Source organism: Bufo bufo, chromosome 1 (genome assembly GCF_905171765.1).
Source record: "Bufo bufo chromosome 1, aBufBuf1.1, whole genome shotgun sequence".
Classification (NCBI taxonomy): Eukaryota; Metazoa; Chordata; class Amphibia; order Anura; family Bufonidae; genus Bufo; species Bufo bufo.
Window position 1 is genome coordinate 161,160,532 of NC_053389.1, and position 17,774 is coordinate 161,178,305.

The 17,774-nt window shown below is 43.9% G+C and overlaps 1 protein-coding gene across 1 annotated transcript in view; it reads left to right on the plus strand.

Annotated features, from left to right (window-relative positions):
• The window catches only part of HEPACAM (hepatic and glial cell adhesion molecule), a 45,694-nt gene extending 32,221 nt beyond the window's left edge, over positions 1-13,473 (plus strand). The window contains exons 4-7 of the mRNA XM_040431120.1: positions 1,620-1,713; positions 6,432-6,499; positions 7,496-7,566; positions 13,136-13,473. Of these exons, the coding sequence (XP_040287054.1) occupies positions 1,620-1,713; positions 6,432-6,499; positions 7,496-7,566; positions 13,136-13,396 (494 nt within the window). The 3' untranslated portion in view covers positions 13,397-13,473. The remainder of the gene's footprint in view (positions 1-1,619; positions 1,714-6,431; positions 6,500-7,495; positions 7,567-13,135) is intronic.
• The last annotated feature ends 4,301 nt before the right edge of the window (positions 13,474-17,774 follow it).

Below are 17,774 nucleotides of genomic sequence, written 5' to 3' on the forward strand. Positions count from 1 at the left end.
TTGTGTGACTGGTACTTTTACTTTGTGCCAGTCATCTAATAATCCTTATCTCTAAACTACTAAGAGGTCATAAACACTTATTCAAGCCCCATTCTTATCAGTAAGATAAGAACTGAGCTATAATGAGTGTTTATAATGTCAAAGAGCAGAGATAAGGAACCTGTCTGCTCCCCAACTGACGGAAACTACAGAAAATCCACAGGCTGCTACTACAGCATCTCAGCTATGTAGACAAAAAAGGACTCCATATTTTTAATAAAGACCAAGTGAAAAATTTTATTTAGCTCAAAATAATTACAATGCAATAATAATAATAAAAATTGCCCCCAAATGTGTTCATAGGCTTTAAATGAGTTTTGCTTGTGACTAGATCCTGTGTCTTTTATGCAGATTCTGCTCTGTGACTGCTATTTTCATTTTCTCTTGAACTCCTCTACAAGCTTTCCTTTAACATGCTCCAGAGTTCATCCTTTCATGCACTTTCTGTAGCTCCTCTCACATCTCTTTTACATTACTACATTTACATATGTGCACAACGTGATCATCATCTATACTGAGGGGGATAGTGCTCCAGACAATCCTCTGGTAGTGGATCTGGTTTACATTCTTGTGTGTATTTCCACATTCCTTCTCTTACTAGAAACCTCTTCACTTTGAATTTCAAGGATTTGTAGTTCTGGTCAGTCAGGACTGGCAGCCATCTTTGCTCACTGCTGTCCTTCTGTACGTTGTGTGCTTCTGGACCCATAACATGTTGGCAGCGGATTATCATATGTAGCACGAGGAACAACAGGGTTTTATTCAGCAATAACAGCACAACATATGAATATAACTTTCAGTAAGATCAGAATCTCAGCACATCTGATTCTGGCTTTCTTCTCTCTCAGCTCTCTCTCTCTCTGTACATGTGCAGCAAGTCTCCGCCCCTTCCTGCCTTTTATTTTTGGCAGTACTTTATTAACAACATAACACTGTGTCTGGAAACAGGCAATCACATAATGTAGTTGTTATAATACACAAAATAATAAGCATTATTCCAACACATAGCCACTGATTTAGTCAATAAAATGTATCCATATAGCGCCATCCGGAAGTTTTTTTTCCTTTCTTATTTCTTTGTCCGGCTCACAGAGAAGGCCGCACATGCTCAGTTTCATCCTTCAGCTGCCTCCTGAGTTGTGATACGACGAATGCTGTAGCAGAATGGACACGACCCCTGAGCTGTGATAGGCAGAGCATGGACACGCCCCCTGAGCTGTGATAGGCAGAACATGGACATGCCCCCTGAGCTGTGATAGGCAGAGCATGGACACGCCCCCCTGAGCTCCAGCAGAAATAACACTCCCCTTGAGCTGCCAGCTTGATATGGATCTAGCAGAGCAATGAATAGGTAGATCTCTGGATCCATGTCAGGTACAGGGCTGGTTCTAGCTTTGTTACAAAGAGGGTGTCATGTACTATATGATGTCTGATTTTCATTTTTTTACATCAGTCACAGGATAACCCCTTTTAATAACGCTGAATACAAGTGTTTCTATGGAAAATTAATTTAAGATCCATATTTCATGCATTCTCCATCCTGTAACAGTGATGATAACATGGCTTATTCTCTCACACAGGAAGAAGTTCTTTGTACATCGTCCTGTCCATTGGGGGGATATTTCTGCTTGTTACATTGGTCACCGTCTGCGCTTGTTGGAAGCCATCCAGGAAGTATGGTGACAAACATTCGTTTAACCTAATGGCCCTTTTAAATGGGGCGATAATTGGGTACAAACATTCATACGAATGTTGGTTCACTCACTCATTGCCCCTGTGCAAACGCTGATTTATTGGGTGATCGCCTATTTTATGCAGAATTAAAAATGGTCGTTTCTCGGCAGCACATTACTCCATGAAAATGAAAGATGGAAACTGTATGAGGATAAACATCGTATTGTCAGTCGTTTGCCCCCATACTAGTGAAAGTAGCTGCATATAAATGCAGATAACCAGCGCCAATCAGCATGCTGTTATAGTCGATGCCCACATAAAAGGACCCTAGGAACCCCACCTTTTATAGATTACGGAGGTTCTTTATCACTACATAAACTGGAGCAGAATAATAGAGCTTTGTGTCTAAAGCTACAACCATTACATGACATAAAATAGCACAGTTCACCTATAGGGGGTATTATTTAGAATGGAAAAAATGTTGATCCACTTCTACGAGTATGGTAAAGGCTAATAAAGCCTTCTGCATCTTGTGTTGTTCCCCTTGCATGGCTGGTTGTCTCTGCTCTGTGTAGATGGGATATGTATGGCCTATGGATATTCTGCAAATGCAAAGCATGCTACCTACAGAAAGACTAAAAAATATCATAAATTACAAAACGCCAAGGAGGAAGGATGGTGATTTATAATTACATGGGTGTCCTGACATGCCACCCCGGGGTTATATCTGTGAGGTCATGCCTGGGGCGGACACAGCACGGTGGCTCAGTGGTTAGCTGTGATGCCTTGCAGTGCTGGGGTCCTAGGTTTGGATCCAACCAAGGACAACATCTGCATGGAGTTTGCATGTTCTCCCCATGCACACCATCCAGCTTTTTGGATGGTCAATTGTATGAAAGATCCATTTTCTGCCGTGTTAAACAGGAAGTGGTTAAACCAGGGACCCAATTTTTGTCTGACCTGCACTGGTGGGAGATCAAAAAGATAGGTATTTTATTTTTACATAATTTGGTAGGTCATCAGTATCTGATTGGTGCTGTGAGCACCGCGGCCTTCTCCATACTTACAAAGCACAGCTCCATACATTGTGTACCGGGCTGTGCTTGATATCGCGCTCAGTCCTATTCACTGCAATGGAGGTGAGATGCTCCTAGGCTACATGACCGATGAACATGTCGTAACTGGCCTAAGAAAAACTGTGAGAAGGCCGTGACACTCACAGGAGCGCCAGTGCCTTCCCAAGCAGCTGATTGGCGGGGTTTCCAGTTGTCGGACCCTCACTGATGACCTATTCAGAGGAGAGGTCATCAATATTAAAATCTAAGAAAACCCCTTTTAAGGAGCAAAGAGGGACAGAAGAACTTGGGTCAAAAAGAAGTATTTTCCCTCCAAAACAGGGGCACTTGGGAGGCATGCTTCTGTTTGCAGGGGTTTCCTCCCACACACCAAAGACATACTGGTAGGGAAAATAGGAATTTGAATTGTGAGCTCTTCTGTGGACAGATAGTAATGATAATGTCTGTAAAGCGCTAGAGAAAATGTTGGTGCTATACAGACCCTGACAAAAGTCTTGTTGCTTGTGTACAAATTGACCTGAAGTGCCGCTAAAATATATTTCTAATCAAGATTTTGTTACAAGAAATGGGTCATTTTAATCCCAACAGCTTTTGTAATAATGTTTCAGTGCAAAACGAAACTGACAAAAAGTATTCTAATATTCACAGCTTGGTAAAGGCCATTGAGTAAATTTTTGCCAAGACATAAGTGTTGACGCCTTGTCATATGAGCTTCACCTGTGACTAATAATGGATCAATTAGGTCTCAGGTGTGTATAAAAAGAACCCCAGTACACTAGACCTTCACATCAACTGCAACTAGACCTCTGCAAACATGCCTAAGATTCACCCGGAGACTAAAGTGTTGATTATCAAGAGCCTGAAGACCAGATCCACTGCTGATGTGGCAGACACCTTCAATGTGTCTCAGCGTCAAGTTCAGAGGATAAAAAAAAGATTTGAAGAGACTGGAGACGTTTTGGACAAGGCCAGGTCAGGCCGACCCGCAAGACAACTGCTTGAGAGGACCGTTTGTTGGCTCGAAAATCCAAGGCCAGCCCATTTTCCACTGCAGCAGAGCTCCACGAGACCTGGTCACCTGAAGTCCCTGTGTCAACCAGAACAGTTTGTCGGATTCTGTCTCGAAATGGCCTCCATGGTCGAATCAGTGCCCATAAGCCAGCACTAAACAAAAGACAATTGAAAAACCGTGTGGCATTTGCCAAGGGCCACAGCCTGCTAAAAGGATGGACGCTGGAAAAGTGGCAGAAGGTGGATTTTTCAGATGAATCTTCTGTTGAATTACACCACAGTCACCGCAAATATTGCAGGAGACCTACTGGAACCTGCATGGAGCCGAGATTTACCCAGAAAACAGTAAAGTTTGGCGGAGGCAAAATCATGGTCTGGGGTTACATCCAGTATGGGGGTGTGCGAGGGATCTGCAGGGTGGAAGGCAACATCAATAGTCTAAAATACCAAGAAATCTTAGCTACCTCTTATATTCCCAACCATAAAAAAGGCCAAATTCTGCAGCAGGATGGTGCTCCATCGCATACTTCCATCTCCACATCGAAGTTCCTTAAGGCGAAGAAGATCAAGATGCTCCAGGATTGGCCAGCCCAGTCACCAGACATGAACATCATTGAGCATATGTGGTGTAGGATGAAAGAGGAAGCATGGAAGACGAAACCAAAGAATATTGATGAACTCTGGGAGGCATGCAAGACTGTTTTCTTTGCTATTCCTTTGTAACATTTTCTTTTTATTGAAAGTTTTCCATATATCAGGCATAATCATTTCTTATGACAAAATACATTTCATTTCAACTGTATGCATAAAACCACAGACATTGTACAGTTAATTGACAATCTAGAAAGGACCGTAGTCTTTATTAACAAACTTAGAGTCTGAGAATTAAATCACAAGATACATAGCATTAATATTCATGCATGGTATATGTAATATATGATTTTATATAAATGTTGTAAACATGTATATATTGTATGCCTTTTAATCTATCTAACAAAGAGAACTCCGGTTTTATTACAGCATATGTTCCCAAGTGCGTCCCCCCTGTGTTGGAGATGTGAGGAAGAACGTGGTACATTATCACATATATGGTTGACCTGTAAATGCATGAAGGTGTTTTGGAGAAATATTACTGCTATTCTAGGTCACATCTTCAATACATGCACTGAAATCCCACCTAGGCTACTTTTCTTTAGCGTTTTTGATCACCGCTCCTCCAACATTAAACATCCCCTCACGTTACATATCCTCAATGCTGCTAAACTCATAATTCCTAGATTATGGAAAGAGAAATCACCCCCCTCAATTCCAGAATGGTTGAATGAAATGCACTTACTGCACAATCTTGAGAAATCAAGACTATTGAGAGAAGACAAGTTACATCATTATCATACAACTTGGGATATTTGGAACTCATTTATTAAAAATGACTTTATCTTAAAGTTTCTATAATCATCTCTTGACATTAAACATAAGTACAGATGAGTCAAGCTCGCATACCGAGCCCTGATACCCCCCTTGCCCTAAGTTTATTTCTTTGCTATTCCTGATGACTTCATCAATAAATTGTATGAATCCTTGCCAAACCGCATGGATGCTGTCCTTCAAGCTCATGGAAGTCATACAAGATGTTAAATTTGGATCTCACAGCACCACTACTTAATTTGCTGACATATATTTGGATTTGCAGTAAAGTTGTTCAATTTCTGTATAGGCGACAAAACTTTTGTCTTGGCAAAATTTGACCTTTCTGTCTTGATTAAATGATAAATCTTTTTTCAGTGAAACTAATTTATTTCAGTGCATTAAACATCATTTGGGAGGGCTTTAGCTTTTCATATGAGCTATTTCTAACACCAATTGATTAATTAAAAGTCAGGTTAATAGCAGGAGTTTCTACAAAATAGAGAAGCGACAAGACTTTTGTCAGGGACTGTATAAATGAAGTAAATAAGACTTTGCTTTTGTGCAAAAAAACAATAAATGGGCCACTAGCATTCAAATAGTTCAGCTTGGAACATCCCCTTGTGGCTAATCCATCAGTATTTGTGAGTTAATTCATTAATTCAGTCTCCAACATAAAATCTAATACACACTAGGAAGCGGTTTTTAAGATGACGGTGGCCCCTTTGGTCACTGGGCCACTGTACAACTGCACAGGTTTCATAGATGGTTTATCTGCCTTTGGATCATGCAAATGTTGAGAGTTATTAGGTCCTGCCTGTTTCGGGTCGAATTAATTCAGAAAGTGCTCTGATTGCCTGGAAAAGTCTCTTTTCTCTCTATTGCTCCCCTCTCCCTCTTTTGCCTTGATTCTCCTGAATCGAATGACACAAAATTCTAGATTTTAGAATCTATTTGCTCATCACTAGTCCAGCTATTGGTTGGCATGAAGACTGAGCTTACCTCTTTATGGAATCCACTGGGGGTAACAGAAATCTAGATTGATTAATAAGTTCTATAATATGGGGCTCAGATCTACATGTCACATGTGATACAATATGATACATACAGTGTTCATTTTAGGACATGGTCAGCTATTATTTTGATACTTGACTATAATATCTGACCATGTCCTGAAATGAACACTGTAGATACATCAATTATAACTTGTATGCTTGCACCTTCTAGGGAGAAGCACAAGCTGGAGGCACAGGCATCATGTGAATATACAGACCAGGATCTCCTAAAACATGAAGGTGATGATTGCATATAGGACTAGATTACAACATAGGCAACAGGGGAAAATAAACCCAAGAAAGATTAAACAAAAATAAAAATACTTTTATTAAAAGTATATAAAAATAAAGATTGATATAGTTTTTTTCATGCTACAATATTCATTGACCAAAAATGGGTAGAAAACCCCTATAATATTTCTTTTTCTAATATTCTGTATCAAGGTGGAGGCAAACAACAACAAAAAAACCCGAAAGAAACAAATCACCTGTTAAAGAGGTTGGCCCATCTTGGGTATTGATGGCTTATCGCTATCAATGTCAGATAGTTGTTGGTACCACCTCTGGGACCTACTTCTACCTCTAGACCAAAGAGCAGCTGCGCATGCATGGCCACCCCCCGTTCACCGCTATCGGAGTTTTGAAAATAGTGTTGTGGTTCATAATCCGTGGATGTTTCCAAGCCTGGACACAAAATAAAAACCAATAGACATACTAACACTGAACAGGGCTAAATTCATGCGTGGATCCGCGTCATGTACAACTGCTAATCCATGGCAGAAAAGCAAGGCTTAGCCTCGGATTTCTGCTGTGCAGATTGCTCTGATAGAAATCTCCTGTGTGAATATACCCTTATGTAGGCCCTGCATGGGGTTATTATTTACACCGATTTACTCTCCATACCGGTTTTGTCCAAGGGCCTCAACAAATCTGCACAAATGTATTATGCAGCATGAAATTGACAGTTATTTGCTGAGAACAGTATGACCTCCAGAACTGTGATGTCCATGTTCTTTTTTTTCATTTCCATTACCGCATAGCACCAGGACATCTGTTTTCATTAGGTTTGAGATTCTCTTCAGTGCTGACACCTGGGGCATGTTGAGACTGTTGTAGGTATCTAGATCAGTACTGCATTACTATCTGTATTCAGTCCACAAACCCCGTGAGCTTGGAGGAAATATCATACGTCACTGCTGCACAGATTCCACTGTCACTGTTTTCTTCTTGTTGCAGTTGAAGTTACTGCACGGACCATGGAACGAGAGAACAAAAATCCTATGACTTTGTACATCTTAAAGGATAAGGTACCAAATGATTTGACATGTGTTCCTCCACCTGACTTAATCCTCATGCACACAGCCGTGTCTGTATCTTGGTCCACCAACAATTAAAATACGAATACCTTCCATGTGCACTCAGTATTTTTCTCACACCCATCAATGGAAAGGTGTTTTTCAGACTATAAGATGCATTTTTATCCCCCCAAAAATGGTCTTATGGTGTGAAGCTACCTTTTCAGAGGTGTCAACCATGCAGCCCTCGTGGCGCATGCGGCCCCTGATACAATCTGCTGCCTGTGACTGGTCATGCAGCTTCTATCCGCCCCCTACACACCTGTTCTATAGATGTCAGGACGTTCTGTTCGGCAAAATGCAGAACACACATGGCCAGTATCTGTGTTTTGCAGATACACAATTTGTGGACTGCAAAAACGGCAATGGCCATGTGCATGAGCCCTAAGCACTTTATGTGTATGATGTAATGGTGTCTTCTTCCACTAGGTGTCAGTCTTGTGCTATTCTTCATTTTCTAATATTTGGGTAGACAGTTCATACTGAATTTTACCCGTTTGAAATTTTTCTTGAGTGAAATAGATGCATTTTTATCCCCCCAAAAATGGTCTTATAGTGTGAAGCTCAGAGGTGTCAATCATGCAGCCCTCATGACGCATGCAGTCCCTGATACAATCTGCTGCCTGTGACTGGCCATGCAGCTTCTATCCGCCCCCTACACACCTGTCAATACACTGCTGCACTATCTGGTAACAGCTTTAAACTCCCCGGGATGGGAGGGCAGGGTCTTCTCCGGATGAGCAGGGGTTTGGATTGAGTCATTTGACGTCAGCACGCTGGCCGATGGCACACTGGCTGACGGGGTTAGTGACGTGCAAGAATAGGATCCGTGTTGAGGTTTGGGGATCAAACACTTGGATCTGCAAAAAACAAAAACAAATGTGTGTTTTTCAGCAGTGGTAGTGGAACCACTGTGTCAACCAACCGGTTTGACTTTGAGCTAAACCTCAGGGCGTTATCCTTTCAGTCCCTGGTATTCACTCTTTAACCCATAAACAGGGATCTGGACTTCACTGCAGGGGAACCATCAGGCTGCTACCTCCAGGTACCTCTAGGTACTCTGATGGCATAATGGGCCCTAAAGATCTAGCAGGAAAAAAAATGTCTGCCTTTGGATTCAATCACTTGTAACTAGGGTCTATTTCTTTGATTCAAAACCTATTAAACTTTATTGATGATATAGGGGTTGGGTCTCAAGTATAATTTCCTCTGGTGAGCCCAAAGAACCCCTGTCCAATGACGCTGGCACGGACCAGTGCTGTTACACCTATGCAGGAACCAGCAAGCGAGATAACCTATTGCTCAGGTACCCTCCTTTAGGGGAAGGTGACTTAAGTACCCAGAGTTGGCCACCCATATGCTGGGATGAATTAGGGTGCGCATGCTGGTCCTTTAAGAGCTGGAGGGAGCGCACATGGCCTATGAGCAGAAGGAAAAGGCCTTTGCCGGAAAGAAGCAGTCTGTGTCTTGCAAGGGACAGATACAGGGGACGCCAGCGATCGGACTCGCTGCTGGAGTGCAGACGATGGCCAGTGGGTCTGGAGCAGCGGGCACAGGCCGTCAATATATAACAGTATGTATAGCCCCGTATAAATAAATGGCTCAATGTGCTATACATGAACAAAAAAACTGGCCATTTTTTTGGTCCTCATCCAATCTGCATTTTTTGCCAGTCAGATGTGCACTAATTCACTTCAGTGGGGCTGAAATAATGCGATCAGCACATCGTGTGCTATCTGCATTCGTATATCTGTTCCGTGGCACCCGGACAAGGATAGGACTGTCTATAGCTGTCAGGACGTTCTGTTCGGCAAAATGCAGAACACACATGGCCTGGATCTGTGTTTTGCAGATCCGCAATTTGTGGACTGCCAAACTGGCAATGGCCATGTGCATGAGCCCTAAGCACTTTGTGCATGATGTAATGGTGTCTTCTTCCACTAGATGTCAGTCTTGTGCTATTCTTCATTTTCTAGTGTTTGGGTAGACAGTTCATACAGAATTTTACCCGATTGAAATTTTTCTTGAGTGAAATACAGTAGCTGAATGTCCTGTATTTTATATTTTAGAGTAGTTTTAAGGATCCCCGTACAGTTTTTCCTAGGGCATCATTCCCTACGCCAAGCATTCAGCTATCAAATATAGGCAAAAGCCTCCCCCCCTCCTTCACAAGAAATAGGCAGATATATAGTGTCATAGTGCACTACTTTGAAAGAGAATCTATCAGCAGGATCAACCCATTATGCCACATACTGTCTGGTAGGGTCAATCCTGCTAATTAAAATGACACCTATCATGAGAAAATCAGCTGTGGCATTCCAAAGAAAAAAGACGTTTATTCTTCATGCAAATGAGATTTCAGTGCAATGTGGGCGTGGCCAACATTGCAATGCGGAGGAGCCTATTTACACCATGCCGCTTGGTGCACTGAAGCCCTCACTATTTTTTCTCAGGAATGTTGCAGCTAATTTTCACAAGGCAAGTGTCATTTTAGTTAGCAGCCCTATCATGTAGTGCATCTGAGTTAAAAGGGTTATCTTGGAAAAGAAAAGGGTGATTTATCCTCAGGATAGGTCAGTGATGGCGAACCTTTTAGAGACCGAGTGCCCAAACCGCAACCCCAAAACCCCCTTACTTATTGCAAAGTGCCAACGTGGCAAGTTAACCAGAATCCTACAGTCCAATATAGTATATCTTTCATGTACTTTATCATGTAGTAGCTATAATAGCCTGCCTACATTCAGTGTGCTGCCTGTTCATGGTGCGTCCTGTGCTGATGAATGGCAGGAAAGGTCTAAGGCATATTGGTACAGTCAGACTTTTTCCAGGCTGTGGGTGCCCACACAGAGGGCTCCGAGTGCCGCCTCTGGCACCAGTGCCATAGGTTCACCACCACTGGGATAGGTGATCACATCAGCAGGGTTCCAAGTCCCGTCATCCCTGCCGATGAGCTGTTTCAGGGAGCCGCTGCACTCACTTAAAGGGGTTATCCCATCTTAGACAATGGGGGCATATCGCTAGGATATGCCCCCATTGTCTGATAGGTATGGGTCCCACCTCTGGGACCCGCACCTACAAGGAGAACGGAGTGGAGAAAGTGGAGGAGGGCGCACTGCGCATGCGCAGCCACCCTCCATTCATTTCTATGGAGCCGCCGAAAATAGCCGAGCACTGGCTCGGCTATTTCCGTCGGCCCCATAGAAATGAATGGGAGCGGTGGCCGCTCATGCGCGGTGCGCTCCCATTCACTTCAATAGGAGAGGCGGGGAGCTGAGCCTGGTGGTGGACGGACCCTGGGAAACCCGGGGTCCTCCAGCCACAAATCTCCCCGGCTCCGTTCTCGTTGTAGGTGCGGGTCCCAGAGGTGGGACCCGCACCTATCAGACAATGGGGGCATATCCTAGCGATATGCCCCCATTGTCTAAGATGGGATAACCCCTTTAAGCTCTGGAGGGCGATGCAGGCTCCTGGAAGCTTTCCACGGACAGCGCCGTACATAATATAGTGACAGTGCTTGGTATTGCAGTTCAGTCCCATTAACTTGAATGGGGTGGAGCTCTAACTAGGCCATGTGACGATGTACAGTGACGTCACTGGCCTAGGAAGAGACTGCAGTGCTCAAGGCCTCTTCTAACGGCTGATTGGCGGGGGTCCTGGGTGTTGCATCCCACGCAGATCTGAAACGTGTGACCTATCTCGAGGAGAAGTCGTAAATATCTTTTCCTGGATAACCCCGCAGAGAAGTGCATCAGGGACCACGTGTTTGAGACCCATGCCTTAGATACTGGGACCAATAGTGCCTGCAACATCTAACTAATTTACAGAGGGAAGGGGCTCTCTCTTTAAGCACAACGGAGTGCAACTCCTGGGTGCTTCTGGGTTGCATAGCAGCCAGGGCCTAACAAAGGCCTAAGGTAAGGCCTAATAAGCTGCCTTTCAGTATTTCAGGCATATTACAATACAATGAGGAAATGTTGCATTGTATTATAGCAGCATTATAGTAGCAATCAAACAATAACAAAGTCCACAGTGGGGAATAAAAAATAAAAAAAACCTCTTCACTGACACAATGCTTTATTACAGGGGAAAAAAATAACCCCCATCCGGTTATGACCTAGCACTATTAGTTACAGTAATTTATGAATAGTCCTACTGATCTATGTGTTGATACCCCCTGGACCCATGACAATCAGATTTGATGAACCCTTCTGAGCATAGGCTATCAATATAAAAGCACAAGAAAAACCCTTAGGGCTCATGCACACGGCCGTTGGCCGGCCGTTCTGTGCATTGGGGACCACAATTTGCGGTCCCCAATGCACGGGCAACATCCGTGCGGCAGCCGGGACGGATCGAGACCCATTCAACTTGAATGGGTCTGTGATCCGTCCACACCGCAAAAAAATAGAACAAGTTCAACGTTCAGTGCCCCCATTTAAATGATTGGGTCCGCATCCATGACGTGGTGCACAAATCGCCAGGGCTCGTTTATTGTGGACCTGCTGCTTGCGGGCCACAATACAGGCACGGCCGGGGAACAGCCATCTGCATGAGTCCTTAGGCCTCTTTCACACGAATGATAAAGATTCTCTCAGGATGCGTTCAGGGTGCGTTCAGTGAAACTCGCACCATTTCGCAAGCAAGTTCAATCAGTTTTGTTTGCATTTGCTTTCAGTGTTTCAGCTTTTTCCGCACGGGTGGAATCCATTTTGATGTGTCTTTCTTTCCTTGCAACCGTCAGTGAAAAACGCATCGCACCCGGACTGCATCAAGATTACATCCGGATGCAATGTGTTTTTCACTGAAGCACCATTCATTTCTGCTGCATCCCAGCAATGTCTGATCACAATAACGGCAACTTGTAGGTCGTAAAACCCAGTTTACTTACATTGCAAAACAGGCAGTGAAACGCAGCAATCTTTGGTCATGCAACGCTTGTCATGGCCAATGTCTCCATGTAGCACCAGCCTTAAAGAGGACCTTTCACCTTGAAAAACATTGTGAACTAAGTATGCTGCCATGGATCTCACTGCACTTACTATTATCCCCGGGCGCCGCTCCGTTCTCCCGTTATCCCCTCCGGTATCTTTACTCACTAAGTTCTAGTAGGCGGTGTCTGCCCTTGTCCTGTGGGCGTCTCCTTCTCCTAGGCTGCGGCGCTGGCCAATCGGAGCGCAGAGCTCACAGCCTGGGAGTTTTTTTTCTCCCAGGCTGTGAGCTGTGCGCTGCGATTGGCCAGCGCTACAGCCTAGGAGAAGGGAAGACACCGCCTTTTATAACTTACAGAGCAAAGGTACCGGAGGGCATAACGGGAGAACGGAGCGGCGCCCGGGGATAATAGTAAGTGCAGTGAGATCCGCTCTCCATGGCAGCATACTTAGTTCACAATGTTTTTCAAGGTGAAAGGTCCTCCAAGGCACCGATTTCCCCATAGCAGTTCATCAGCCATATGTGCCAGATATAGATGCCCCCATAAATGTATTCCATAATGTGATGAACTGATCGGTATTGTGTTTACCAGGAATCTACAGAGGTGGAGGAAGACTCTCCCACAGAATCAAGGACTGCATCTGACGCATCTGGGTCCCCCAGTTACACAAGCAGCAGATTCCCTGGCCACAGGTACCACCACTCTCCAGTGAGGTCACCACCTGTCAGTAGAGACAATGGATCTCCACCCAAATCTGACGGACCCCGAAGTACTGCCCGGTCACTGCGAACAGCTGGGGTGCACGTTATCCGTGAACAAGATGAAGAATGTGCGGTGCAGAGTAACACCTGAGATGCACAAGAACTGAGGGGGAAGGGGCAAGAACTATAATCATCTCACAATCACCCTGACCTGGCAGCGCACATTGCAGGTTAGGTAGTTAGCACTATTGTCTAGACTAGAGCCTGTAATGTAATAAGATGGCGTCTTCCCTGTAGTTCTGTAGAATAAAATGACTTTGGTCAGTGGTTGGACACTGATGAGAATAATGATTGTCATCTGTCGCTAGCGCTATTCACAAACTGCAAGCACCCTAACTTGGGCGTGACCCAGTAACAAAATCCATGACATGACATTTAGGGCTCATGCCCACAAACGTGGCCGTATTGTGGACTTCAAACGGCGAGTCTGCAGTATACGGGCACTGGCCGTGTGCATGGATCGGAAGCCCACAGAAACACTACAATGCACTTCCGTGGGCTTTGAGGTCCATGCCTCCACACACCGTAAAAGATAGGACATGTCCTATTTTTTGCCATATCTTGCAGATCTCAGACCCATTCAAGTAAACGGACCCATTCAGACCCATTCAAGCGAACCGCTATTTGCAATCCGCAATATGGGCATGGAGCCCTTACGTTCATGGGCATGAGCTCTTACTAATGTCTGTACACCCAGATTTGGGTGTAAGATGCACCAAATGTGGCACAATTATGTCCATCTAGATTTAGAGAAATTATCTGTGCCTAGCTTTATAAAGGGATGTGCCTTAAAAGGGAGACTATCAGCATGAAATTCACTGTTAAGGCAGTCACAGTGGGGGTCATTTATTAAGCCTACGTCGGTTTTGGGTTCGAAAAAAGTTTACTTTTTGAACGTCTGAGCAACAAAATTTTGTTGCAAGGGTGTTTTTACACAGTCCAAGTGGTGGGGCCAGGGCTGGGATATTGGCCTAAGCAAATTTACTAACATTTATGCCTGGAAGAGGATTTATGATGAGGCCTGCGCCTTGTAATAAATTAGTCGCATCCTCCAGCAACGCAGGGGCTATCAAAGACAAGGGTAAAAAGACGTTTTTTTATAAATGACCATCGATGCCTTGTAGGGATGGCTCAGCTGAATGTAACGGTACCTTTCACTTAGGCCTCTTTCACACGGCCGTGGTGCTCCCGTCACCGTATTGCGGGCCGCATACAGCTGTTCCTCAATACACGGGTCACCAGCCGTGTGCATTCCGCATCACAGATGCGGACCCATTCCCTTGAATGGGTCTGCAAATCCGGAGATACGGAACGGAAGCACTACGGAGTGCGTCCGTGGTGTTCCGTTCTGTGCTTCCGTTGCGCAAAAAAATAGAACTTCTATCTTTTTGCGGAATGCATGGAGCGCGGACCCCATTTAAGTGAATGGGTCCGCGATCCGCATGAGGCTGCCCCACGGTTGGTGTCCGTGCATTGCGTCCAGCATGGGCCCGGCCAGCACACGGCCGTGTGAAAGAGGCCTTAGTGTTCTATTGCTTCATTCTAAAATAGTATTGCAATACATGTGACATGCTGCGACTGCAACGCGAAAGTTGCAAAAAACCCATCCAAGTCGGATTTTTTTGCGACTGTCATGTCGCAGTTGCAGCATAACACCATTGACCATCAATGTCTTTTCAGTGATGACTTGTCGCCATGTAGCTGTACACTTTTTTGTTGAGCAACACATTTTGCTGTGTAGCCCTATCCTAATGGAAAAGGTTGTAGCTTTGTGGGAAAGGGGCGTGGCCTAATAGGTCACATTTTGTGTCCACACTTTTGGCGTAAAATTCTATCACAAAATAAGCCAACCATTACCTGGTATAAAGTCCAAGAAAAGTGTCTATCCCTGCACCCCATTCATCCTCCAGCCTGAGCCCTGGGATAAATCTGCTGCAGGTATAGACAACCTGCCTCAGTGGGTAATGTAGTAATATGTGACTTTTTGCTGTTTTTTCAGTGTCTGAAAATTTTAATCAAATTTTTGTGCAACAAATAAAAAAAAATGTTGCACGCCGTTTGTTATTTGTCACACAAAATACCAGTGGATTTTTCAGTCTAACCTCATTTATTATAGAGGTTTCCCACAGTCTGTACACCACCAGGGGACTGGAGTACACTAGCGATTTTTTCGGGTGTAACTTGCGCCTTTTTTTTTTTTAATCAAGGTTGCAAGGATAAATGTGGCTATAGCTGTAGCCCCGCCAACAAAACATCTGTCCGCCACTTGGTTTATGCGATTTGCCAGCCATGGCGCAAACTCTCTTAAAAATAGCTGAACTGCATCATAAATTTGGTGCAAATGCCTGCGCCACCAGCAAAAAAAAGCCAGAAATCACAAAAAAAATTCTGGCACAGCACATTTGATACATTACTCTCTAAGTTTATGTCACCTGTAGGATTAGTAAATCGGCCCCTTTGTGTTTCACTTCCTCACCATTTTCAATATCTCTTTCCTTCCCAATACCCCTTCAGTGGGGATATTCTTGTTCCCATCCAAGTTGGAGATTTATCAAAACTGATGCTAAGGAATTGCCCATTGCAACAAATCAGATTCCACCTTTCATTTTTTTAACGCTCCTAGGAAAATAAAGGGATCAATATGATTGGTTGCCATGGGTTACTAAGCCAGTTTGCCTTCGCACCAGTTTTGATAAAGCATTTCCTTAAATGCCTGTACAGAACTAGCACTCCTCCTGATGGCTTGCTACAATTATGGGGGTTAGGGATGAGCGACCTTGTGTTTCAAGTTCGGCGTACAAGGTTCGGGTTATCTAAGAATTCCGTTATGGATAACTAATGGTCCGTGGTAGCGGATTCCATAACGGAATTCTTACATAACCCGAACCTTGTACGACGAACTTAAAAACACAAGTTCGCTCATCACTAATGGGGGTCATTAACGTAGCGCGCTATGCCTGTTTTATGCAGAAAATGTCACCTTCCCCCCTATTTGCAACAATATTTATAACTCAAACCCATGTGACAATATTTAGTCTCACATTAGTGTGTAGCTGGGCTGGGGCCCAACAAATTTAGTACCTTTTAGGCTATGGCTACACGGCGACATATGTTGCGCGACTAAACGAGTACAACTACACTGAGATATGTGTTGAGTGACATTTATGTCACACCAAAGTCACGTGACATTTTTTATAATGATAGTCAATGGTGTCGTACTGCAACGCAACAGTCGCTAAAAAATCCAACTTGACTGTCGTGACACAGCATATCGCAGTGCGACACCGTTTAGTATCATTATAAAAAATTCTGCTTGACTTTTCTGCGACAAGAAGATGCCATTCGGCCCTAGCCTTAGGGCTCATGCACACAATCGTTGGATGTTTTGCTGTCCGCAAATTGCGGATCCGCAAAACACATTTACCGGCCATGTGCATTCCGCATTTTGCAGAACGGAACAGCTGGTCCCTAATAGAACAGACCTAGCCTCGTCCATAATGCAGACAATAATAGGACATGTTCTATCTTTTTGTGGAATGGCTATGGGGACATACGGACAAGGAAAGCACACAGTCATTTCCGTTTTTTGTGGCCCCATTGAATTGAATGTTTCCACACACAGGCTGCAAAATAAACTGAAAGGACACTGAAAAAAATATATGTTTGTGTGCATGAGCCCTTACACCTGGAAACAGGCGTAAAAGAGGAGTGAACACTACTCAGGTGCACCGAGTGGCAGAGGTGCACGGCGTGGTATACATTAGGCAACTTTCACACTAGTTTTTACTGGATCTGGCAGGGTTCAGCAAAATTGCTTCCGTTACTGATAATACAAGCATCTGCATCCGTTATGAACGGATCCGGTTGTATTATCTTTAACATTGCCAAGACGGATCCGTCATGAACTCCATTGAAAGTCAATAGAGGACGGATCCGTTTTCTATTGTGGCGAACAGCACACATACCCATTGATTTAAATGTGTTCGTTCACATTTCAGTATTTTTTTACTGATCGTGGGGAAGTAAAAAACTCACGGAGACATGCACTACTTTGATCCGTGATGCAGACCAAGCACGCCCATCCATGTTGTGTCCCTGTTGCGTCCGTTTTTCACTGAACACTAATAGAAGATTGTTTGGAAATTGAAGATTTTCCTAGTTTTTAATGAAGGAAAATATAGATTTTATGAAATACAGGAGACGAACATTATGCTTAGATCTTTCTTTTTTACTCCCAGCAGCAAATGGTTAACAACGTAGAGCAGAAAACATTTTTTATAACATATGCAAATCAGTATTCAGGAACAACCAATGAACAGGCAGCGTAGGTTATATAAGGTCTAACCCATCATAATAACATCCTTCTTTCTTGATGAGATGGTGAAGGTAGCAGGAAATATGAAAAAAACGTAAACATCCATAGTAATCGGATGTTCCAAGTAAAACTTGGAACCTATGAGTCGTTGAGA